This window comes from Solea senegalensis, linkage group LG14 (assembly GCF_019176455.1).
Source record: "Solea senegalensis isolate Sse05_10M linkage group LG14, IFAPA_SoseM_1, whole genome shotgun sequence".
Taxonomy (NCBI): domain Eukaryota; kingdom Metazoa; phylum Chordata; class Actinopteri; order Pleuronectiformes; family Soleidae; genus Solea; species Solea senegalensis.
The window spans coordinates 6,481,197-6,507,959 of record NC_058034.1 but is presented as its reverse complement, the minus strand read 5'-3'; the positions used below and the strand labels follow the sequence as shown (position 1 = coordinate 6,507,959).

At 42.7% G+C, this 26,763-nt stretch overlaps 1 protein-coding gene across 1 annotated transcript in view; it reads right to left on the bottom strand.

The window, feature by feature from the left end:
* The window catches only part of scfd2 (sec1 family domain containing 2), an 80,979-nt gene that overhangs the window by 2,315 nt on the left and 51,901 nt on the right, over nt 1–26,763 (bottom strand). Inside the window, exons 6-8 of the mRNA XM_044044852.1 lie at nt 11,578–11,723; nt 7,800–7,934; nt 1,283–1,402 (exon numbers count right to left, since the gene is read on the bottom strand). Coding sequence (XP_043900787.1) covers nt 1,283–1,402; nt 7,800–7,934; nt 11,578–11,723 — 401 coding nt within the window. The remainder of the gene's footprint in view (nt 1–1,282; nt 1,403–7,799; nt 7,935–11,577; nt 11,724–26,763) is intronic.

The following is a 26,763-nucleotide window of genomic DNA, read 5'->3' as shown; positions in this document are numbered from 1 at the left end:
GCAGCAGACTGAGCTGACTTGCACACTTTTGCCGTGCTTTCTCATCAGAACTGGAACTACGGCTCTCTTGTTTTTGTATAACAGAGCAGCTCTGTTCCTCTGCTGCAGTGTTGCTTTAACTCCAGGTCAGTACCTAAAATTGGCCCCAGGCCTGTCTGTAGAGTCTGTTTCTGAGGAATTTTGTCCAAAAAATTAAAGAAGAAAAACTTTGCTGTGTTTGCAGTGGAGGGTCGCATTAAGAAGATGACACAGAACTAGATACCTAGATATCTCTTGTCCACAGTATGTTGTGTATGTGGTAAGGTGAGAGTGTGTATCTTAAGATTAGTATGTGCAGGCCAGTGGGTTATTATATAATCTCATCTGTATCTAGTTTTGCTGATTACAGATGGAAGGCTTTGTTCCTTACAAAGCCTTTCATTGCCTGCTGCCTTTTTCCCTCAAAGCCTGTTGTTAGGACAAACTCACATTATACAGCCTGATCTCCCTCGTTGCCCTCTTCTCACTCCACTGACACAGAGAAAATGCATTCATCTGCATGTGTTTAGGTGCCACAGTAGACTGCATATGTAATCAGCACTTAAACTGCTCAAACCACGGTCAGGCAAACACAACAACTCGTGGTGTATGTAATTAATATAAGTGTAGAAATGAGATCTACACCTGGTCTGACTGATATCTGATCAGTGAAAGTAGGTCACTGTGCATGTTCATTCTTTGCCAGGTAATAAATGGGTCCTCGTGTCACCTCAATGTGCCACAAACTCAGTAGAAGATATCAGTACAAATGCAGATATATATCTCTAAATGATGAGAGAGATGAGAGATATTTCTCATTGTTATTATTATGTAATTATTCAAATTTATGTATGATGTAAAAATGAGAAGAAATAAACAGAAGTTTAATGGACCTGGTTGTTAACCCTTAGTACTCATGCAGCTTCTTATATGTTGTTGAGTCAAAGTTATGATTAATTTTATATCACATTTTTAGTAGTGATATAAAGTAGCAATAGTTGTGCAGAAGCGTTTTTCTTTGGTTTTTGTCCATAAAAAAGAGCCAAATTTCACAAATTCAGTCCGATTTTAAACATGTTTAGTACTTTTTGCTCAGGTGTGTTTATATAGTGGGTGAAGATATTTTTCCCCCATCAGATTGCCTAGGTTGTGCTGAAAAAAAGGATATAAGAAACTCTATATTGCACATTCGTATACCCTCTGTATATACTGTGCGTTTAAACATAGTAATGGAAATGCTCTGTGTAAAGTGGTTCCTGCTCACCTGAGTCCCAGGCTTGAGTGCGGAGACAGTCTCTTTGATGAGACGAAGCTCAGAGGGTGTGACGCCTCCAACCACAAGGAGCAGGAGCACAGAGTTGTCGCTGGGATGTGGACGACTCACCTGGAATTAAAATGGGACATTGTGGTTGGTCAGTACTTTTTTTTAGGCCCTCTTAGGTTGCTGAAAATAACAACCATAAGGCTCACACAGTAGAAAACCTTTTTTTTTGTCCAGGGAGCACTTCACCATTTCCTCTCATTATTACTACCTGTGGTCATCTCTGTGTTTTGTTGTTGAGTCACTGCACAGCTGGACTCCTGTGATATTACCAGGACATAGGTCAACTCAGCACAATGCCTTCTCACGCTAGTGTTATGATGGCTGACACGTGGACATGTAAGCAGACACACGCCCCTCGTACGACACATGCAGACTGGCAGAACAACTCCTGCGTCGTTACCTTCACACAGACTCGGAAATTTCCTCGTGCAACACAAACAATTCTCAGCTGTCTATTGGAGATAAATTTTAACAGCAGGGTTAATGGCTTAGTGCCATTTGTTGCGAGCTGCAGACAAAACCTGTCCATGCTAAGCAAGGAAGGAAAGCTATAGGGAGGCAGACCCGAGGTGAGAGTGGCTGTACACGTGAAGCACCAGACGGCAGGGGGTAAAGCCTGCGGCAGTTCAACATGTGTTCCATGATAAAAATGTGTGAACAAATGCTTTCTAGTGTATTTACTCTTCCTTTGATTTGATTGGCATAATTTAAAGAAGATTCTCTGGCACGTGACATCACAGATATATAATCCACCATCTGTGTTTTGCTTGTATCCAATGAAGTGTCTGCACCATGTGTACTGCCATGGGTTGTGCAGGGAGGGAGGAGCTTATGGAAGTGTGTCTGCATGGGGAAGTGTGAGCTGAAATGTGCCTTCGAGTGGGAGGGGGAGGAGTAAACGTTCAGCATTATTCTATATTCATGAGGAGGAGAGGAAAAATTTTCCTCACTGAAATGTGTTTGTGTTTTGGACACACACTACACCCGCTGTTGTCAATGCAAGACATCAGACCACTTTTATTGAGCCTTTTTATTCTGCTTTTTAAAGGCTTACAACAAACATTTTGAGATTAAAAGAATTGCAACAATTGAGCACTGATTGGTGTGACAAAAAACCCTGAAACTACAGCAAATATGAGGCCGCATTCACAACGGATTGGAAGCGTTCACTTCAGACATGTAGTTGATGCAATCTGCCCGTGATCAGATCACTGAGGGCGGATGTTAATACCAGGTCTGAATGGGGTTGTAACAGCTAATTTATTTCGCCTATATAAATGTAAGGAGATGCAACTTTTTCAAATGTTTAAATGTTGACTACATACTTCTTAGCTCTTCTACGTCAGCATGGTCACTAAACAAAACACACACTAGAGGGCACTGCAGAGTTCAGAGCATGTGACAACCAAAACAGAGTTGTTGTTTTTTTGTTATTGTAGAGTTTCTTACCAGGTGCCTCCTCAAAATGTTCTGCCATTGTTGAAAATATCTTCCCAGTGTTCTAATATTGTCTCACTTAAAATTGTACATATGTCAACATATCCTACCTTTTACATAAAATCACTCAAGAGAAGGGGATGCTCTGGTTAATGGGCTTGCAAGAAGGTCACATGACTAAAGCCACTGTAACACTAAAATGAGAATTATTTGTGAACCTGAGAGGAGGCGCTAAAGACTAAAGGTAATTTGCACCATTTTGACTGTTGTTCTGCCCTATATCGTTCCCCTGTGCATAATTTATGATCAAACCTTTGTCAAAGCTGGGGAACAGGCAACTCCTGCCAGAAGATCTCCTGCAGGCATCCTGACTTCTGCGAAAGACTGACAGCTGTTGGTGGACCTCAAGCAACAGCTGAAGTTTCCCAGCCACATCACAGAGTCCACCAAACAAGCTGTGCTACTGGAGTTGACTGTTCCTTGGGAAGACAACTTGGATTAAGCCTTTAAAAGGAAGCCCTCCAATTATGCAGGACTAGTCAGCAACTGCCAGCAGGCTGGATGGATTGTGAGATGCCTCCCAGTGGAGGTCGGATGCAGAGGCTTTGCAGCCCATTCTCTGGCCAGAGCCTTCAGTATTTTAGGCATCGAGGGAGCGAGAAAGAGGAAAGCAATCCGCAGTACCACCGAAGTGGCAGAGAGGGCCTCAAGATGGCTGTGGCTTAAAAGAGGAGAGCCATGGAGCCACTGAAGTCCCAGTACAAGGTGGCAGGAGAAGAGGAACACATTGGCCTGGCCCAGTTAATGTGCATCCTCTGGAAGAAGATCATAGTTCTCTGTCGGGCAGAGTGGCACCGGAGGCGTCGGCGTGAGAGGGCACGAAAACGAGCCTTTATTGCCAACCCCATTAAGTTCACCAAGGACCTCCTGGGTCAGAAGCGCAGTGGGAAACTCGCCTGCTCGCTGGAAAACATAGACCATCATCTTAAGCAGACATACAGAGACCCCAGAAGAGAGCAAGAGTTGGGAGAGTGTAACATCCTCGTAGACCCCCCTGACCCTGGATTGCAGTTCGATATGTCGGAGCTGCAGCTCAAGGAAGTCAGAGAGGGTGTCCACAAAGCAAGGGCTAGCTCTGCTCCGGGACCAAGTGGCACTTCATACAAAGTGTACAAGAAATGTCCCAAACTCCTACTGCGTCTGTGGAAAATCCTGCAAGTGTTCTGGAGAAAGGGGAAGATCCCAGATAATTGGTGAGTGGCTGAAGGAGTCTGAATCCCAAAGGAGGAAAACTCCACTGAGTTAGATCAGTTCCGCATCATCTTCCTGCTGTGTGTTGAGGCAAAGGTCTTCTTCAGTGCCATTTCCAAACGGCTGTGTACGTACCTGATCAAGAACACCTACATCGACACATCAGTACAGAAGGGTGGCATCTCAGGAATGCCAGGCTGTGTGGAGCACATCAGTGTGGTGACACAGCTAATCGGGGAGGCCAGAGAGAATAAAGGCAACCTGTCGGTGTTATGGCTGGACCTGGCAAATGCATTTGGCTCAATCCCACACAAGCTAGTCCAGCTAACTCTGTTAAAACATCATGTTCCCAGCAGGTGTAGAGACCTCATCGTTACTACAACAATTTCAGCATGAGAGTCTCTTCAGGAGCAACTACTTCAAGCTGGCATAAGGTGGAGATCGGCATAATTACAGGGTGCACCATCTCTGTGACTCTGTTCTCCCTAACCATGAACATGCTCACCAAGTCTGTGGAGCCAGAGTGTAGAGGGACTCAAATGAAGTCTGGACATCGGCAAGCACCCATCAGGGCATTCATGGATGACCTCAGTCACGACTGATTCAGTCCCAGGCTGCTGGTGGAGAGCCTAAGCAGCATCACACTGTACGGTCGCAACAACAAGCTGCAACTGCCCTTCAAATCCTTGGAAGAGGAATTCAAGGTATCAAGGGCAAGAGAGGTGATGCAGTACAGGGACTCAAATGACCCAAAGGTGGCCAACGCTGGAATCGAGGTAAGGACTGGCAGGAAGTGGAGGGCAGAGGACGCTATCCAAGAGGCAGAGGCAAGGTTTCATCACAGGAGCCTGGTGGGTGTGGTCACACGAGGCCGAGCTGGGCTTGGATCCTTTCCAATTCCCTAATTGAACACCAAGGGGAAGGAGAGTCAGCGCCTTGTTCAAGAGGAGGTGAGAGCAGCAGTGGAGGAGTCAAGATCCTGCAAGGCAGTGGGGATGAAACAACAGGGAGCCTGTATTAGATGGGAGAACGTGGTTAGAGGAGAGTAACTTCGACCGAGCTCTGGAAAGCCGAGCCTCACCACATTAAGTTCCTCATCCAGGCAGTGTACAACGTGCTTCCTAGCCTGTCCAACCTGCACAAATGGGGCATAGCAGAAACACCGGCATGCCCCCTGTGTTCCAAGCAGGGAACCTTAGAGCACATCCTCAGCTGCTGCACTAGGGCATTTGGAGATGGTCGGTACAGATGGAAGCATGATCAAGTCCTCAAGATCATTGCTGAAGCCATCAGTGCTGGACTTGTGTGGGCAAAACAGTTCCGACCCTCCAAGAGGTCAGTCACCTTTGTCAAAGCTGGGGAACAGGCAACTCCTGCCAGAAGATCTCCTGCAGGCATCCTGACTTCTGCGAAAGACTGGCAGCTGTTGGTGGACCTTGAGCAACAGCTGAAGTTTCCCAGCCACATCGCAGTCACCACCCTGTGACCAGACATCGTCCTCGTGTCTGCGTCCACCAAAAAGCTGTGCTACTGGAGTTGACTGTTCCTTGGGAAGACAACTTGGATGAAGCCTTTGAAAGGAAGCCCTCCAAGTATGCAGGACTAGTCAGCGACTGCCAGCAGGCTGGATGGAGTGCAAGATGCCTCCCGGTGGAGGTCGGATGCAGAGGCTTTGCAGCCAGTTCTCAGACCAGAGCCTTCAGTATTTTAGGTATAGAGGGAGCGAGAAAGAGGAAAGCCATCCAGCGTACCACCAAAGCGGCAGAGAGGGTCTCAAGATGGCTGTGGCTTAAAAGGGGAGAGCCATGGAGGCATGTTTGTTGAGCCATCTGGACACAAGCTGGGGAGGGTGTATGATGCTGTAAGACCCGAAACGCCCGATGATTTCAGGAACATCACTGAAGAGGCATCAGTAGATGTATGTACACAGGAGTCAGAAGAAGAAAACAACATGTTACGTTTGTTACTAGTTTGTATCCTTTCATTAAGTCCCAATCAATCTTTCAACTGACCTGTTAACCACTGTGAAAAGGGTATAACAGAGCCTTCCATTGAACAGCTACTTGTTCTGTGTAGTTGTATGTATTCTGTTCTAGTGCCACAGGAAGAAGAAGGCACTGCTCCGAATATTAATTGCATACCAAAATAGTTTTTCATGGTTGAAGATGATTCAGATGCTCATGACCCACTCAGAGCATAACTGAGTGGGCCCGTAACCCACCAGTGGAAGCTACTGCACTCAAGTATTCATCAAGTCTTATAGAGGATCGTCAGATGGACTTTTAGAACAGATTATTTTTTCCATTCTTTTTTCCTCAAACAGCAGAGGTTATTTTTATAGATTTTCTGAGGAAAGACAGTTTTATAACAATGCAATTGCTTTAAGTCATCTGCAAAGTAATATGCAACACTGCAAAATGAGATATGCTGGGACTTTAAACACATACTTGCTGGTGTTTGTTAGATAGAGAAGATGTGATTGACTTTTGAAGGAGCTAGGGCCTGGATCTTCTGCTACTAAACTTAGCACAGCAGACACGCATTACATTTGAACACAGACAGATAAAGATGAAATGTAAAGCTACAGTGCTTTAAATGTGTCATAATTCTGACTGAGCCCAGTGAGTAGTGATGTATACATATATATGAACATAAACACTAAAGTATATGCTTGTTCTGTGGTTAAAAATACAATTTTTACTGTGTGTGTGTGTGTGTGTGTGTGTGTGTGGGGGGGCAAAAGGGTGTGTGCTGCTATAAAATGCTTCAACTTTTGGTTTATAGGTTTGTCTGACTTTGTGATTCTCGAGCCAAGTCTCTTAATTTGTGTAAACCCAGGAGACGTCCAGAGTAATGTTTTCTTCTATTTGACTAAAATATTAATACAAACCAGGAATTCTGACCCTTTCATTCCCCCATGATACATTCACAACTTTGCATGAAAGAATACGTTAAATAATTGAAAGAAAGAAACTTGGGTGGTCTTGTTAATAACAAAAGGTTCACATCCAGTGTTTCTGCTCCTGTTGAACCTGGGCTTAATCTTCAGATCCAGAATCAAACTAGGCTAATGCTGTGTCATAGTTACAGAAGAACTAACATTCTGTAAGATTAGTAATTTAGTTTTGCAAATTAGCAAATTTGAAACACCGAATCCATCCGTCCTGTTAACCATCCATTTTCTACCACTTTATCCTCCACATGAGAGTCACTGGGGGAGCTGTGCCAATCTCAGCTGACATAGGGCGATAGGCGGGGTACACTCTGGCCAGTTTGCCAGTCCCTCACAGGGCCACAAATAGAGACAAACAATCATTCACTCTCACACCTACGGCCAATTTAGGATGTCCAAAAATTGGCCATAGGGTGTCCAATTTACCTAATCCCCATATTGCATGTTTTTGGACTGTGGGAAGAAGCCAGTAAACCCGGAGAAAACCCATGCACTGTCCCTCAAACTTGATCATTTCTAATACTGTCCATTCTGGTCACTCACAACAAAAATCTCTGCATCTTCAGCTCTGCCACCTCCAGCTCTGCCTCCTGTCTTAAAACCATATATCATTGCAGGTCTCACTACAAATACTTATGCTTAGTCACATACTTAGCACAGTATATGAGTTACATTTTAATTATTTGCATAGAATATAGAACAATGATGAAATAGCTTTCTGTGCGATTTGCTAAGTGCATCGTTTCAAATTGGGGTTTTGATTTGAAACCACTTAACATTTCAGCCTTAGTCTGTGTATTTTAAGTAATTCCTTACCTTCATGAACATACTGAAGCCGGTCTTTAACAGGTCTGTAAGACCTCCGGACATATGCTCGATGTCAGGGCATTCAATTCTGTCGGGGTGAAAGACTTCCTCCAGGATTTGGCGCAGGAAAGGACGATAAGTTGCCTGCGAAACACAAAAAGCACAAAACAAACTTGAATGTAATGTTTAGTTAGTGCTCAAAATATCCGCAGGACACATCAGGACACATCAGGGAGCTGATCTGTTTTTAGATATGGAGCTTCTACAGAATAATGAATGCAAAAAGATTGTTCAGAGAGTGTTTTCCAGTAAGTGTTCTGTTCTTCTGCCTCTGCAGATACACTGGATGCATAAACAGACCAAAACAAAACACACTACTGATGAATGAGTCATTTCAGAATGAGGAGTTACAACACTACAGCAATCAGAACAAAATATGCACCGATGAATGTGGCTAAATTTAGTACTTGGTCAATTACGATCAGGTACAAAAGGGAATAAATCTAATTCAGACTCAACACCCCTCTAGTCTTTGAAAGTGTTGTTCCAGTGCTGCTAAAATTATAATCCACACTAGCCTCATGCTATATTTATATTCATTAAAAACATACCATTTATTTGTATAGCTTTTCTTATCCATATCCATGCTCAAATTTCTCTTCAATACAAACACACTGATATCATCATATGACCGTTCCCTGCGTCTTGCTTATGCCTCAAGAATCATGAGCTGACAGGCTTTCACAATCACAGCAATCTGTGATTTCTATCTGCTCAGTTTAAGCAGAAAAGTCAGTGCATGTTTAACGTCCTTGTGTGAGGTGAACTGTGAAATCTCCAACAAAGCCTCAAACATGTATTTCAATGTTGTTAATTTATGAAAGAGTGTAATCCAGCTCTTTCTCTCCTTCTACCCAGAACATAGTGTACCATTTATAGCCTTCAAAGTCAGGTCAAGGGTTCAAGACAGATTTTCTTTTTAAGGGAGTGAATTCTTCCGTCCCAGATAAGTCTTGACAGAGATTTATTTAACTTCTCTGAATAACAAAGGTCCTAAAATAGACAGGCAATATCTTCCCATACTGGAGCAATGCATATCTTTCCTCATTTTACAGCAGACACCGATTTAATAATTAGTTTGCTGGCATAGGTTACTGAAGTCATATACAAAAACATTTGCTTTGGCAAAGAACATCTGAAAACTATATCTACTAAACTCTTGATTTGAGCATTAAATATACACCTACACATTCAATGTTACCTAGATACTAATGCATCCAGGTGTCTCTGCCCACAGACGTCCTCTCACTCCATGATTGTCGGCATTACCGTGGCACAGAAAACTCACAGACTCCCGTTCCTCCCACTCTAGTCCACAAGGAAATTAGGGGGAAAATCTGCTTTACAGTTTTATAAATAGCTAATTATATAAACTAACATTTGCCTCCACCAACATGACTCTGCTATATGGGTCAGCGCTAGCAGTAAACACATTAATGATTCACTTCTAAATAACATGCTCATGCACACAAACAACACGCAGCGTTGCAGGCATGAACGACAAACACAGCCCACGGTCACGCACACGTTCCATTTTCATCTGCTTGTCAGAAAGCTTTCCAAACGCCCGCACGATACAAACAGTGCTAGAATTAGTCATATGGTAATACACTAAAAATAAAATTCAACCTCCTAATGGTTATATGATTTGAGCAAAAAAAAAACAAAACAGTCACAACCAAGAGGTAAACTAGATAGTCACAAGAGTTCTAAGGTGACCCCCAAAATGTAAAACACCTGTTAACAGGCAGTCAAGTCAGAATTAGGAACACTGTAAGCACGTAAGGGAACTACAGTAGTAATTTGCATAGCAGAGAGAATATCAGTTCTCTGCAAAAAAATGCACATTAATGTGCGCTTTCATCCACTGCTGTTAAGCACATATTATTCAGTTAGTTTCCTAGAGATAAGAAGTAAGTAGTGCAAATTTTCTGTCTTTCCATTCAGGTTTTCTGAAAACAGGCTGATGGAAAACCTTCCTATTGATGCAGTTTTCACCTTGGTGAATGAACGATGAATGAAAGATGCTTGGACAACTGCCAGTGGTTCTCATACAAGCGCCTACGCTTCACTTAGGTCAATACACTGCAACTGTAACATGCTCCATCACTCAGACTTCATTGATGGTTGTTTTTCCAAGGAAATCTTTCAGTCTTCAGTTGCTCACAGCATGACGTGCGCAGGAAATGTGAAAATTGATGGCAGCATGAGACCGTTCGGAAAAGACAACTGTGAGATGGACACAAAAAACCCACACTCAACTCACACACACTTACATGTTATTACCCCAGCATAACATGTGGTCCCATTGACCCACTGCAGTGCTGATTATTCCAGAATGTGTGTGAATCAAGAGGTCGTGAACCATGTCAAAATCTCCTCAAGACATCTTGACCGACACATATCGGCTTCTGCGGTGGAGCGGAGACGTGTTGAGACGGGCTGATGGATTTCTAATATTCCCCAAGAACAGCCAATAATTGGCAGCGATCCTGCTGTTTATCATTTTATAGGACGTCATTTTCATAATTCATCAGGAACAGGGACATTCAGTTCTGTCCGAACAGAAAATCACACTGATGCTCTCATGCACGCGCCAAAAGTCTATTGACACGTTTTGGCAAAGATGACATCATGTTGTGGGGTTAATAAAAAGCCATTCTTTGGATTACAACTATTTTATAATTATAAAAAGCCTTTATACACATGCATAAGCATATGATTTTGTAAAGAAATGTTAACAATGTCCAAGTTTTGTGTTTGCAAACCTGTAAACTATTGAAGAATTGCATGGGGAATTTGTACATGTGTAAAACATGACGTGAAGATCTCAGTGTAATGGCTTTACTGAAAGATGTTATGTAAGACATAATGTTTAAAAAGATAAAAGAAGAAGACAGACGTAGAAGATCCTTCTGTGCTATAGCTTTTCTTCAAAACCATCTGTACTGCCAAAAGCATTTTATTTACCTTATTTATATGGCAAAGAAAATCATCAATAGCAATTGCCTTGCCATCGGCTAACCTTTGTGTTTCCGGGTTCTTATTCTCTGATGAATGGGACTCAGTCTATGTGAAGGACAGTGGCCATGTATCTGCTTCTGTTGACTATCATTGAGACGCCTTTTCATAAGGACATTTCACACAGAGACGCCTTTCTTGGTTCCATAAGTTCCAATATACAGCACATACAGAGAGTTTATGCAGAGCGATTGTGGGATATATTTTTTGGGTCCCCAAACAAATTTGTAGAATTTTCCCAACCTATTAATTAAGATTTATGTCTATATGTTTGCATGTAAACAAAATGAATGGTACACACAGTAACTTGCACATGCTGAAGCAAACAGGAAGTTGATTCTTTCCTCCGCAGTCGTTTGCTTAGTTTCACAGAGAATGAGAAACAACGATGGCGCAAAGAAAGGACAAGGATTTCATTTATCGAACCGTAGATGAGGAAAGCATGGGTCAAGGAGCTTTTACTTCCACAGCTGATAGTTGAGTTGCAGCTGATGAGAACCAGTGATTGCAAGTAACAGTGTTATTGTTTCCAAAGGTCTCTGTTTTTACCCGTTCATGAAACACAGCCTGAGGTCAGCAGCGTTTTTAAACTTCTCAATTTTTGGGGCTCTGAAATGCTGGAGCAACATGAACGACGGGTGTATGAGGAGCAACAGTTACATGTTTTTAAAACATGCGGTGTAGTATGGATGTAGCCTGGTCTCACCTGGTGAACTCCATCGCTGGCCGTATAGACGGAGCGCAGCTGCTTGAGGTGATCTCTGGTGTGGCTTAAACCTTGGAGGGTCTTGAACATGTCCTCCATTGCAGAGTGGGCTCGCTCTATGGTCAGCTCCTCTGGATTTGCACAACCTGACAACACACATATACATGGACCCTGAGTGAATGGAATAAACATCCATAAAATCACATGCATGTAAAGACATAAGAGACGAAACTCTTTCAGCAGTTATTATGACCACAGTTTGCACAATACATTCACATAAAAATCCTGCCTGAGGAAGGCTATTCTTGCTGTAAATTGCACCATGTTGCATTTTGCAGGTAATTTTCTCAGCTGGGTATTCACTGAAGCCAATTATCCAGGCAAACACACAGGGGCGAGAGAAAAAGAGTGCCATTATTCGAGCAGAAACACTGCCGTCTAATGAAAAGCTAATGTTCCATCCTATCTAAAGAAGCGAGAACCTTAACAGAAGGTGGGGGCTGCAGGAAGAAAAGCATGAATATGAAAATAAGGAGGGTTATTGAAGATGAGAGTCAAACAGGCAGTTTACAGTGCTGTTGGCAAAGTAGGTCATCTGGTACCAGCACCTTTTCCCTGTGTCTCTCTTCTGTTAACAAGAAGGTCAGCCACATTAAAGCAGCTATAAAGTGAAGAACAGCATCAGCACAGCAGGGAAGGAGAACATTGATGAGCCCTTCATTAATGCGGTACAAACATCCGTCATGACCGACTTTGACATTGACTGGAACTTTAAGCTCCCACTTCCTCTCTCTCAGTCAGAGACTGTGAACTGGATGCTGGTTTAAGAAGATTAAGCTGCAGGAGCAACTTCCTGCACTTTTCTCCTTCTCAGGGTATGTCGGACTGGACTGCATCAATGAAGGGGTGATCATGATTACAATTCTTCGCCCGAATTATATATAAAACTGAGCTGAACTTCCATATTAACATGAAAATTAGAAAAACAAACAACAACAAGAAATGTGTAACAATGTAACAATCTATTCATTATCTAAGGCGTATGCTTTTGAGTGTCATGGGAAGAGCTGCTGACCTTGAGTGAACTGCATTGTACACCAAGGACAGGTTGCATAACCAACATACAAAGGCTTAGAGGCAATTTAGAGTCTCACATTAACATGATAAATAATAAACATCAAATCTACATGTCTTTGTCTGTGGGCTTAAGGCTCCTGGCCACACCAGGATCTAAACCAGGATCTGAACCAGGATCCCTCTTCATGTGAAGTAAAAACATGGTGGTCCATAATGGCTGCCTCCATAAACTAATTCTAATTCTTGGGTAATGAAAAACAACAATTCATGCAAAAGGTGCACTTGTATTATCTTCTATTTCTGCCAAATATAATAATATAATTTCACCTAGATTTTACACATGTGACCATTAAAAAAGTAAAAACCCAAAACTAAGTCCCAGTACAATCTTTCTACACTACAGACTGTGGAAAACTATACTAAAGTAGGACATTTCCACTATTAAAAGTACTAGATCCCACATTCTTAGTGCTTTGGTACAACAGAAAGGCTTACTTCAAGATTACATAACAACATATGAGCTTTTAAAAGATAAGATCTAACATTCTCAGGACATGTGGTAAAAACTATCCTTTACACACACTGTGCTTGTAACCAACCTACTGTAAAATGATGGACTCTCAGTGGGCAGTTATGTCACACAAAACACTGTCCCCTCAGGACTGTGATGACAGGGTAGGATTGAAAACCGACCCACATAAGTTTATCAGGCAAATTGTAGAAGCCAAGGTATATTTTAATGGCAGCAGTGAGTTATCATACACTGAACAACTATGACCCAGGTCTGGGTCTCTTTTATTTATTCACGTCTAGCGCTTTTTCCTTCACCTATAGATGATATCAAATCCAGCACAGCATAGCTTTGTTTTGAGTTCCTGTCTGAAGGAATGTAAAGTGTTTGGCTCAGTGGTTTTCTCTCCTGTGCTGCCTTGGCTGAGAGATAAACGCTTTCTGCAGGGTGAGCATGAAGACTCAGTCAGATGCAGGTGTTATCTTTCTCGGCAGCTGCAGAGGAGTAAGGCGTTCTATAAAACAAACTGCTGCTGATGCTTGTCTCTGTTTTTTTTTTTCTATGGAATCTATGGGACAAATAAATATAAAATACAACATGTATATGAGCAGTAAATTCAGTCAAAGGAACTGATAGTAGTTACTGGTCACATCCTTCTGCGGAGAATGCCAGGAGTAAGGTACAGAAAGATCTGTTTGACCGTTTGCGTTTCTGCCATGTGAGAGCTGGTTGATTTGTGGCCAAAGCATACAGTGAAAGTCCCCGGGTCTGGTTCTGCCGTGGCACGCTGACGGATGTGGGCCCCCGCCCTCCCTCCAGACAACGTGTGGTTTAGATGTTGATGGTAGTACTACAGATCGTGAGCAGGAGCAGCACCGGGTGGATGATGCTGATCTGGGAGTGTCTGTATCTACCTTGGCTGTGAGGATGAACACCTGTGTCTGATTTCATCTCGCGAAACGCTGCCTCGCCACCGTATTGGCACTGCACCACATTTATCACACCATCTGATAAAAGAAAATGAATGGTGACCTCAGGTATCTTCTAATCAAATGCATACAAACATGCTAACGTCACAACCACTTTGTTGTCCATATGATTATTACACCTTTCATAAAACGGATCGGAAACGCTGAGGATTTAAACAGCTCTGTATACTGAGAGCAAAAACACATTTACTTCCCTGAAACACTCTCTTCAACAGCCACCAACTTGCACAGAAAATTAGAAAGCAATACCCGAGACTGACTCAGTGCTGCGTTGCTAAGTGATAGAAAAAGGAGAGCGTAAACACACAGAAGAGAGGGAAGGTAGTTTGAACAGGAAACGGCTGATTGTAGGTTTTCTTAATTAGATCTAACAAAGCCGGAGGTGAGCAATAATTACGCGTGACGCAAAAAAATAGAGCCAACCAACCAGAGGCACAGAGTAATGCATTACTAATAAATGGAGCTGGGAAAATGAAACAATTGCAGTGAGTGAAGAGACACAATCAAAGACCAACGAAGAAACCTGTGACGTTTATGACAAAGAATTGTCAGGTTGACACTGATTTTGGGATATGGCAGCAGTATTGTAATTCACTGGTTATTATGCTGAATGAACTACTGTCCCAACCTTAATCAGGTGACAAACTAAATCTATCACGTGAGAATTAAAAGATTTAAAAGGAAAAAAAGATTGGTGGACGTTATCATTTTCATTTTCCAATATCTCTCAAACAAGAGTAATTGGGGCATCTGGTGGGGTTAAGGCAGCATGGCAGAGATGAAAGGGAGGATCTGTTTGTGACAATGACTCAAAAAAGTCCACGGTCACATGGAGAGGAAATGTGTCTTCCAAAGTTTTTAATGGAAGAGGAATATGACTCATATCATGCTGTGGCTAAACACACTATTACTGTTCATTATGTTGCTTAAATGATAACTGATGATGTATTAACATTCTGGAGCTGCAACTGTTGACAAACAAAACACAATAATATCTGTTGAGAATGCAATACTACATGCCCACACACAATCATGCAGTAAAAGTAATGTTCATTTACACAATCACTGTTCTTTGTAAAGTTAAAAACGACAACATTGTCTCATCTAAAGAACACAGTGAAATAGTGTCTGTTCCCTCAACAACCCTCACAACACTGCAACAACTCACCAGCCATGCCTGACCCCGCAATCAAAACTAATCGCTTTGTACTTATCAGTGGAATGTAGACAACAAGACTACGTATAAATATCCTGCTTATTTTGAAACCTGATCAAAATGCTATTCTGGTCTGAGAAAAGAATGAGAGTACGTGATTTTTAGAGGGAGAAGGCGGGCAGACGGTGGGACACGGAGAGAGGCGCGCAGCATCAGATGCTTTAATCCTCTGAGGAATGCCAGGGAGGAAACCGTCTTTGCGACTTCAAGATGAACCAAGACACACAGAAGCTAAATGCCTGTAATGTGTCCTCGCTCCGTCCCCATGGTGACCATATGATCTCTAGGTGGGGAGGAAGTGTACATCTGTACTGAGGAAATACATTCTGATGAGTTATAATGATTTAGCTTCAGCTCTTATGTTGAGTCTGCAGAGCCCAAAACAAACAACAACAAAACAACAAAATGAATGCGGTGTTAAGACGTTTCCTTTTAGATTAAATGCGTCAGAGCAGGATTCACTGTTACAGTTTTGGTAACAAAACCATTTGTTGGTTCAGCATTCATGTATGCCCCGCCCTCCTGAGAAGAAATGATTAGTCAGTCGTTTGTTATTATTTTTCACAGAAAAATCGCAGAACCACAAAGACCACTACAGTGCTACAGTGAATCTCATTAAATTGTAATCTTATATAACTACAGACTGAAATTAGAGTCAAGTTTCCAAGTATGAACTGTATCTGTACTCCGAAAAGAAAATCTGTCAAAGAACATTCGATTTATTTTACAATAACGTGTTAAAGGTCCAGTGCATAACATCGGCAGAAATTGAATGTCCGACACATAAGTACCCTAGATGAAGATCATAGATTCAGTATCCCCGATTGGTGTGTGTGCAAATATAAAACTAATTTCTTACACACTGGACCTTTAGTTGGGCACATCAAACTTAACAGCTGCCTTAAGCTGTTGCAGGACGTCATATAAAAGATTCAGTCTAAGCCCAAATGATGGAAACCCATGTGGGAGACATGATGGTAATGTGGCATTTCTGCTTGATTCATTACAGTATAACAAGGGTTAACTAATACTCAACGGCAGGCAGTGGTCAGTGGTCACCTTGCTGTGTCAGCGCGCTAGAAGTAGTCTGGATTGCGGTGGTAAACTTAATCCTCTTCAGTGAGGCCCAGTTGAGTGAAAACACAAGACCTGGTAATCTGGGCTGCTTCATAGTCTGTTTAGGAAGTGCTGAACAATCTTGCTAATGCCGAATTACACACACACATACACACACGTGCACGCACACACTCTTTCCTCAGTGTTATGAGACCTCACTGAGCCTCAGAAGTGCACTCAATGTGTGTGCAAGTAGATGTGTGTGTGGCTCTCCAGTGAATTACGAGAACATGTTAACTTAAAAGGCCTTTACTTGCAAACACACTCAGGCACACACGCCACAGCATGCCAGCATCCAAAGCATCAGTCCTCCACTGACTGTGATTAATGACACACTGAAGAGGGCGCGTCTCAGCTCTGCCACTGGTTACTGGAGGCCACTGGCAGCATAACTGTGGAGAACAGAGAGTTTCTCCTGACTGCTTTGATGTCAGATGGAAGAGCATATGGGCCACTCGGCGGCCTAGCAACCAAATTGTCAGATTTGATGGTGTCTGCAAACAGACGGGAGATCAAACAGAAGGTATGTAGGACTCACCCACTGAGAGGGAAACACCTTGTCACTACCAGAGGTTTCTGCCTGCGTGTGTGGGTATAATAAATGGCAAGAACGAGAGTAAACACATGTTTTGCCATGAATAGATCAGAGACCCTACATGTGCGTGTGATAAATGTGGGGACAGCGGCTTAAATCACAGGGTACAGATCTGCTCAATTAAAGTGTGGCAGCCACTAATTTACCCATCTGACTTAGGGGCTTTCAAAGCAGATTAGGCACACACACGCATTCATGCTTAATGATTTGTGAGAAACGCGCACAAACAATGAGTGCCACTGAATTGTAATACACATGCCCGATCTTACGAAATGTGATGCCATCGTCTCTGCTCAGTCTCTACTGAGCGCCCATTGACGTGTTGGATTTGAAATGAGGTGCGTGCAGGAACATTACCGGTGCCTTGCTATCTTTAGGAAGTGGAAAGCGAGTGCATGATTGAACAACAAAATACAGGACTGAAGTCAGTTTTGGGAAAGTTATCAAGATGGAGATAATAGTGTACGTACACTATTACACACAAAATGCTCTGCTTGCACGCTTTCACAATTCACAGATCTGTTTCCTCTGCGAATCATAAACCTCTGCAAGGCTCCCTGGCTTTCGATGGGAATGAGTGATGAGTTTATTGTAAGTTACATCTAAAACAGTGATTCTCAGTCCTGGGGACCCACTGCCCTGGATGTGTTATAACTTTCCTTGCTCCAACACACCTGATTCAAATGGGTTTTCCTATGAAAGTAAGTGCTCATTAAAAAGTCAAATTTGTCCCCTTTTTTTGACCCAGACAATATCTGATTCACAATCCCTTATTAACTGCCCAACGGAAAACTTTCATCAGAGTAAAAGCAGCTCAAGCGTCTCGATCCTAACTCGAGGTTCACTCTTTGATACTGTTCCTCATGATTTGTGTTCACGTAGCTGTCGCCTGATCTTAACTAGACAATCAGACTTGCTGAACTTTTAACTTTGATCCTTTGTAATTACAGTGCTGTGTGTCTGCGTGTGTCATGACCAGTGTGGTTACAGTGATTTAAGCCTGGTTTCGCAGCAGACCGGTGAAATGTGGCACAGAGCAGAAAATGCCACAGACTATAGACAAAGACAAAATTGCAACTCTGCACGCAATGCAACACGAGTCCCTTCCCTCTTAGTGTGTGTGTGTGTGTGTGTGAGAAAGAGCATGTGTTTGAAGAACAGTGTGTAGTATGGTGTGATATTAACAAACCCACGTCTCCACATCACATTAACTGAGGCTGTCTGGCTGCCTGGATGCAGAATATGTTAGGCCTCCCACCTCTAAAATGTCTCAGCGGTTACATAACAACACAGAGTGGTGCACTTTCACGTGTCTATAGAAAAAGATTGGTTGTATACAAAAACAAATCAAATGTTGCAATCACACCCAGTGGTTGCTGCTCTCCTTCAGTGGCCCAAACGTTTTGCAGTCAAAGGTGGGGTGGGAAATTATTTTCCGGGGCATCTTCCGGGATGAAGATCAGCACCTCTAAGTCTGAGGTCATGGCGCTTAGCAGGAAACCGGTGGATTGCCTTCTCTGGGTAGGGAATGACTCCTTGCCCCAGGTGAAGGAGTTCAAGTATCTCGGAGTCTTGTTCACGAGTGAGGGGACGAGGGAGCGGGAGATGGGCCGGAGAATCGGAGCGGCTGGTGCGGTCCTGCATTCGCTTTACAGCACGGTTGTGATGAAAAGAGAGCTGAGCTGGAAGGCAAAGCTCTCAACCTACCAATCAATCTTCGTTCCTACCCTCACCTATGGTCATGAAGGTTGGGTCATGATTGAAAGAACGAGATCGCGGGTACAAGCGGCTGAAATGGGAATCCTCATGAGAGTGGCTGGCTTTTCCCTCAGAGATAGGGTGAGAAGCTCGGTCGTCCGGGGGGAGCTCGGAGTAGAACCGCTGCTCCTTGAAAGGAGCCAGTTGAGGTGGTTCGGGCATCTGGTGAGGATGCCTCCTGGATGCCTCCCAAGGGAGGTGTATCAGGCATGTCCAGCTCGGAAGAGGCCTCGGGGTAGACTTAGGACAAGGTGGAGAGATTACATCTCCACTCTGGCCTGGGAACGCCTCAGGATCCCTCAGTCGGAGCTGGTCAATGTGGCTCGGGAAAGGGAAGTTTGGGGTTCCTTGATGAAACTGCTGCCCCCGCAACCCGGCTCCGGATAAGCGGAGGACGATGATGATGACCCTGATTGTAACCAATTAATTAATGTATTCACAGAAATAAAAAATCACCCGTGGAGTGGACAGGCCTATAAAAACACCATCCAATCATAATGAACAGCCCGAATTAATAAATTGGATAGTGATGCATCAATCAAACAGACACCTGCCCCCCGCTCTCCACCGTGCACATACTCTTCGTACACTGCAGAAGACAACACCAGAGCTTGTACTAGCTTGCTAAATCCAACAAGACAGTTGCAGCAACGTAAGGTGCCAACAACAGTTGGTTGTGTTGGTTGCAAAAGAAAGACGTTTTTTGGGAAAGCTACTGCCGAGGAAAAGGCTGATACAGAGTGGCGACAGAAAGGGCTGTTTCTGTTCTACTGTTCATCACGTAACCCTAACCCCAAAAAAGTTAGCGTCACCAAAACATACCGAAAGTCACTGATGCTGTGCAGTGCTCCTGAGTCTGTGTGAATCTGTGTTTGTCGCCCATTCCTGTGCTCTGGAGGCGTAGCTTCAGAGGCCTGAAGAACGGGGCTTGGACTTTTGAATTCAAAATGTAGCCTGCTCTATCTGTTCTCCAACCCTACATTTAAGTACATTGAAAATGTATGCTGGTTCACTGATTTATTCAACAGTGGTGTGTTCTATATTTTCTCCTCCAGAATCGTGATATGTCCAGTAGTTTACCGATCCTCTTGAAATACAATACTTGTAGAATCTTAATAAATCAGTATTGCGATACAAATCGTACGAAAAGTATTGTGATACAATCGAATTGTGAAAAAAGCATATCGGCCTAGCCCTAAATTGCATGTTTCTTTCTCCTTCTTTCTTCAAATCTCATCCTTTATATATTTGGACACTATGAAAATCTAATAAGTAACTCTAGAAACTTGAACATCAAGTGTGCATTCATTTCTGTTGTTTTTAGGTCACGCATGTAATGTATGTAGAAGCAAATAATCTGCAGTGGAAGACACTTCACGGTCAGTAGAACATTCCAGAACATCATAATACTGAACAAAATCTGGGTCATGCTATTTCTAGATTCCATAGCAAAACCATATGTGTCAATTCCCCAACTTGCAAAATCACATGTTGCTATCCCTGAATGTATCCCCTGGAATGTACAGTATGTTCTATTATGACTGTCCTTAAGCTCTGTATTTTATCTGCAATAACTCTTAAGGGAAAAGTTTGACCCCTTAGCTGAATGAGGCTGATGAGAGCATGGGGAGTAAGAAAAATCTTGACATTAAAAACAAACTGACGAGCTGAAAGGTGAGAAGTACAGTAGAATGGAAGTGGCAGTGTTGGCCAATTCTCTCAGCGTATTTCACTAGATGCAACTTTTTATTTGTATTTTATATGAATATTTTACCCACTGTTCGTACTAGTAATTAAACCGATGCCCATTCGAAAAACACACTGTGCCAGACGTTGTGTGGCACTGATGGGAGTAATGTCCTCTTTATTTACAAACTCAAAAGGCGCTTTCCTGTGTTAACTTTTCTACAGAACATAAGATGGTATGACATACTTTGTCTAACAGAATGTACTCTGTCTGACTGCAATGTTTGCAATATTCTCAGCACTGTCTACAGCACATGCAGCACATAACTGAACTCAGCAGACAGAGGGGAGGAGCTATGTCTTGTTGTAAGTTGTGAAGTACATGAAAAATGCATATGAAAATGTATTGTACACAGCTCAAAGAAATCCTGTATTTGTTGCACTCTAAAAACACAGATTAGTTTTTTTTTTTTTTTTATGTTTTAGCCTATTTACTATGTCATAATCAGGAAATAGCCAGCTAAAATCATAAACTGTTAAAACATGTTTCATACTTAAGGGACTTAGACTTGAAATCACACAAGTAAATCTCTGAAAAGAGAATTTTCTCCTGCAGACTTAGGGTGTCTGAGTTCGTAAAGCGTGTCACAAGGTGCTTATCTGATCAAGTCCGCGGGGGTTTATGCTGCTGTGGGTGAGAGTGTGGTTGACTTGGCAACTCAATACCTTTACCCTGCAGGCTGAAAAGGCTGCTAGTGTGCACAGTATAGTACCATGTGCGGTACCACGTGTACACGCATGTATGCAGAGGCTCATCGTAGCCTACAATGATGCAATGAGGTTGCTGCTTCAGGTTCCCAGATGGCATAGTGCCAGTCAACTGTTTGTGTCCCTGGGTGTTCCTGAATGTAAAGCTCTCCAAAGACATCTGATGTACAACTCTATGTGTTGCTTAGATGACTCAGAAAACTGCATCATAGAGGCTTTAACCAGCCCGAGGTAGAGCTGCTATCCATACTCATCCAGGCTCAGAAGGTTGTACGAATGTTGTCTAAATTCATTGCCGTGGTTGTACTATTGTATATTTTCTATGGACCTCCTGTGAGTCCGCAATGAAGATTACATTTTAGATTTCAAAGAAATCATAGTCATCTAGATGTTACGTAAAAAGAAGCAAATATAAAACTCTTATGCAAGTATGAAATGATTATGTAATGCATTTGAACATTCAATAGGCATCTTCTGTCTGAGAAATGTTTGAAGAAGTCGAAATACGTCTGTTGCCAGAGCAAGGACATTGCCATTGTGAGAGAAACAGCGCTGGGAGGGCAGACATGTTTCTTCAATGCAGCATTGTTATCTATCATTGACTATTTTTAAACTATGTAAAAATCCAAACACACACACAAATGACCACATATTCAGAAGACATAAAACTTCCATTTCCAGTGGGTCAGTCAATGGACCCAGCTGAACCCGCAGAGCGTTGCTACATATTTAGTACCTGCATGTATGTGAGGGAATGTCATTAGCACTATGATGACTGAGTGTGCATACTTTCTAAGCCAGGACAGAGGGAGAGATTTTTTAATTTGTTGAAAAATGCTGTTTTCGCACGCACACATGCGCATGATTAATTGGTGTGCACACTCGCAACACAAAAGTGAACGTGTGCGTATGCGAGTAACCGAGCTGCTAAAGAAAACTTTTCATCACTCCTCAATTCAAGGCCATTCCTGAGTCCGAGCGTCAGTGGCTGCAGACATCAGGCCATTCCACAGAAAACAAGTGCTCACAGTGCTTCCTTTTTCTGAACTCGCAGCAGGAGCTGGCAACACCTGAGCTCCTCTAGCTGCTGACAGAGACCTCCACTGTAGCCCTGTGATGAGTGGAGAGTGGACATCGCATTTAAACTATTTACTGGGTTGCAAGTGTGCCTTCAGATAATCATGCTGAGACGACCAGCTCCCTCTTCTTTACATGTGGGCCTGAACACAAGTGGAGACGGTCTAATATGAGCAAAAGTGGGACTATTCTGCCCTCTAGAGGGCTACAGTGACAGTGCAGAGAGTGAGTTACACACAGCAGAAGGCAGCTTGTTTATTGACAGGATATGGCTGAAAGTACAGAACAGTGTCTACTTTTGCTGCAGGAATGCAGCTCCTTCAAACTTTACTAGAGTATATATGTTATAGGGAAACCTTTATTAGAGTAGAGGGTATTCCTTTGAGGCTAGTAAAGGTGTTTTCCACTCACAGAGAGCCCTCTGTTGGTCATAGGCAGAACAGCACAGTTCTATAATTACCTGAGTAAAATGCAGACTTAAATGTGTGCAGGGTCCATTACTCATACGGACATGAGAAAGTAATAAATAAAGTCCACTGCTGGTGTAACAATGCCCTTTTAGAGGTTTCTTACATGAATAAGAGCTTAAATCAATTGTGTACTAATGCATCCACTGAACTCAACAACAGTGTGGAAAGAGTAGCTTGTTTTTGAGGTGATGAAGCAGCTATCATAATTTGGAGTCTGCTATTAAAATGAACCCACTCATACTTGACTAGACAATCTTCCATTCATCCATTATCAACATGCAAACTCCATGCAGAAAGGTCCTTATTCCAACCAAGGCTTGAACCCGGGTCTTCTTGCTGCAAAGAATGCTAACCACTACCATCAACCGACAATCTTAAAATACTAAATTAGAAAACTCAAACACTAAGCTTGTTATCAACCCTGGACATTTGAGGTACAAACAATAGTTGCAGCATTTCTTTGAGTTGCTGCATTTAAGCGACCAGAATCACTGCTCTCTTAGTAAATGCTATGGGATTTTCCTCACTGCTCATCTAAAGACTGATCCTACAAAACTGCATGGTGTTCTTGTTCCTAGAATTATTTACTTATCTTATCTTTTTTTTTTTTAAGGTATTACATTTGATTCTGGAGTTCATGTTTACACTTGTTAAGAAGCATATGTTAAAATACATTGACAGTATATGACAGTACATTTGGTCACCAATTCTATAGATGGGGTCGAGATGTAGGACATAAAGCGAAAGCTGCAAATTACCTGTCACTACTGGAGAAAACATCACCATGTGGCTAGTTACTACCTAAACAAATAGCAACATTCAATGCTGCAATTTTACAGTGATATTATGTTGTATAGAACGTACTTATGTGAGAGTTAGTTTAAGCATAACTGTTTAAGTTCTCTACGTAGATATACAGCTGCGTATCCCTGGCAACACACATTACTGCACGAAACAATACATAACATATACAGTCACTCATTACAAATGATTATCAGTCTATATCAGAGTTGCCGTTATATCAAACCTTTGTCCCTGGACCAGTGTGACTTGAGCAAGCCAACACATCTACAAGGTCATAAAACCTAGAGAAAAGGGAGGTTAGAAACGAGGTTAAATATGAGTAAACAAAGACTTTCTCCCTGAGGGTGAGATCTGCACCTGGACTTCTCATTACTGCTCAGCACCAAACAGCACATGTGGCCCAGAGGAAACAAACTCACAGCACTGCTGATCTCCGACACTGAAGCAAACACACACACGCACTCATGTTCTGGGAACAAAGTAATGGCTAATAAGGATTCAATGGACCACCACTGCAGTTTTCATGAGCATCCATTGTTGGATTACCTTCTGTGTTAGGTGATGAAAAAAAAAAAAAGTCTGCACACAGCTGCTCACGTTTACACACACTGACACAGAAACACACAGACTGATGGTTGTTTGGTGTGATCCCAATGCAGTGAATCAGTGCAATATCACACGGGCTCCATCTCCTCACAGGGAGGGACCAGGATTTATCTATGACTCACTAACACTTTGATCCTCTTAAGTTTCACTTCTCCTTTACTCCGACTGTCACGTTCATCTCCTGCTATCAGCACAGATATAAATGAGTTGCCTTTTGTGTTGTGGCAGTATATGCTCTCATTTCAAACGACCTATGCTATGACCATTATAAAGCCACAAGACAAATGGGATCGCACTCTTTCTGCATGCGTTTCTCTAGGTCTCCTCCATTTCAGTGCCCCTCAGGTCTTCACCTGGGGCCCAGCAAGACCGATGTAGCTCTGCCCTACACTGTTGGAAGCGAGACATTAATCAAAGGTGGACTAGAAGGAGAAGAGGGGCAGGAGGAGATGAGGGTGGCAGGTGTGTCCACCAAGATTTCTCTCACACCTCCCTTTCCTGTTCTCACAGTCTTAGACTTAGACTTCCCTTTATTGTCATTGCACAGAAAACACAGCAGTGAAAACTGGCAACGAAATTACGTTGCTTGGCAAGCAGATAAAAAACCAACACACAGCAACACAGTCTAACCCTCAACGCCTCTCCCTTGTTCTCAATAAGAATGGTACTCTAGACACATGTACAAGCATTCATAAGAGCCCAACGCCATGCCAAACATGAATTAGACAGAAAGTGTAATAAGTTGTGTATGAATAAGAGTCACTGTTGGAGTAAAGTCCGATGGGGGAGGGGAGGGGGGAGGAGTAGGTCTTATTTTGACAGGTCCCAATGTCCTGCAGGAAAATGCCCTCTGTTCTGTTTGTTTTTCGAGCAGAAACATCTGCACATCTGTGGTGTTCTTAACCCAGCAACATGCTGGGTTCGAGTTACAAGCTGCAGCGGAGCACAGGAACGCATAAACACATGTGCAGCGTCAAAGATGCACAAACACACGCACAGACACACACACACACACAGACACAGACGCACTCCAGGCAGGAAAGAAACATGAATGTAAGGATAACGCAAGTCTGAAGATGATGCATTTTTCCATTGCTTCACACATTTAGTATAAGTCGGAGGTAATAATGTAAAATGCACATGTTTTATATTCAGGTGGAAAATGAAAATTCCACAAAAACTTCAAAGGCAGCTTGTGGAATGTCGCCTAAAGTCAGGCTGTTGGGACACAACAGCGACTGTGAGTCTGCTCTTGAAGTCTCCAGCATGGATAACTCCACTGTCTTCTGTATGCGAAGAACTGTGTGCGCTGTATTACCGAACTTCATAATCCTAGCCCCAAAAAACAACTCTCCATTGTGTAAGTGCTAAAATATTTCACTTGGCAACAAGACCTGATCTTTGACAAAGGCGGAAACCAATTATTGCTCTGGGAAACGCTGCTGAAACAACAGCAGTGGGAAATGTGTTGTAATATATACTGTATTTCTTTATATCATAGATTTGTGCAGCCTATTCAGCTGCACACCATTTATACTGATGTTGTTTTCAACATGGCCACAAGGGTGCACTGTTACACTGCTCTCTGACTCGTGAAGTCTACCACACACACTCTCACAGACATAAACACACACATACATCAGCCCCCACTCTACAAAACACTGCTGCCACGACTGAGCTGTTTTCTCTTGCTCTCCTGAGGGAGATCAGCGTCACTTTTTTTTTTTTCTTCTTTTACTGCATCCAGCTTTTCCATCTCAGATAATACAGAGGGCTTGTGGTCCAGATGTGAGGCACTAACGCTAAACCTGCTAAAAACACAGTCACTTTCCCTCCTCTCTGATGTCAGTGTGTGTTTTCCTGACCATTTTAACCTCGACTACTACTACTCCTCTCTTTTTGGTGGAGCCCATTTGCCATCTTTTGAAAATAATCACAAGTATTGCAAGAACCACAAAAACAAAAATGAAACTTTCTGTGGAGCAAAGTAAAGATACTGTATGTATTTAAATTTCACATGTTTAACATTTTCCTGACAGTGTACAGCCTGCCGGAAATTATTATTATCATTAGAAGAAGAAAAGTCGGAATAGAGGAAATGTGGAAAAAGAACAGGAGAGGATTTCTGGCTCAGACCAGTCATTTCAATTCATCACAGCTAGTGTTTAACTTTGTTCTGTTCTTGAGCTGCCCAAAAACATTTCAGCTTAAGTGTAGAGCGCAGTGGCACAGTCTCCTGCTTCTTGTCCTTTATTATTCTGGACTTTTCTTTCAACTTACATTGGTCAAATACTTAGGTGTGACATGTAAGATGGATAATATACACAACCTTTTCCCAAGTCACAGCAGGGAGGCGCTTTACCTCGCACAGTAATTGTGACCTTGAGGCTGGTAATAATGGTTGAAAACAGAGGTCTGACCTGCTATGGAACAGCATGTGCAGCACTAACAGACGAGTATACTGGACACAGGCGACACAAACACGGCCCTCTAAAATAAAGACAAGGCAAAAG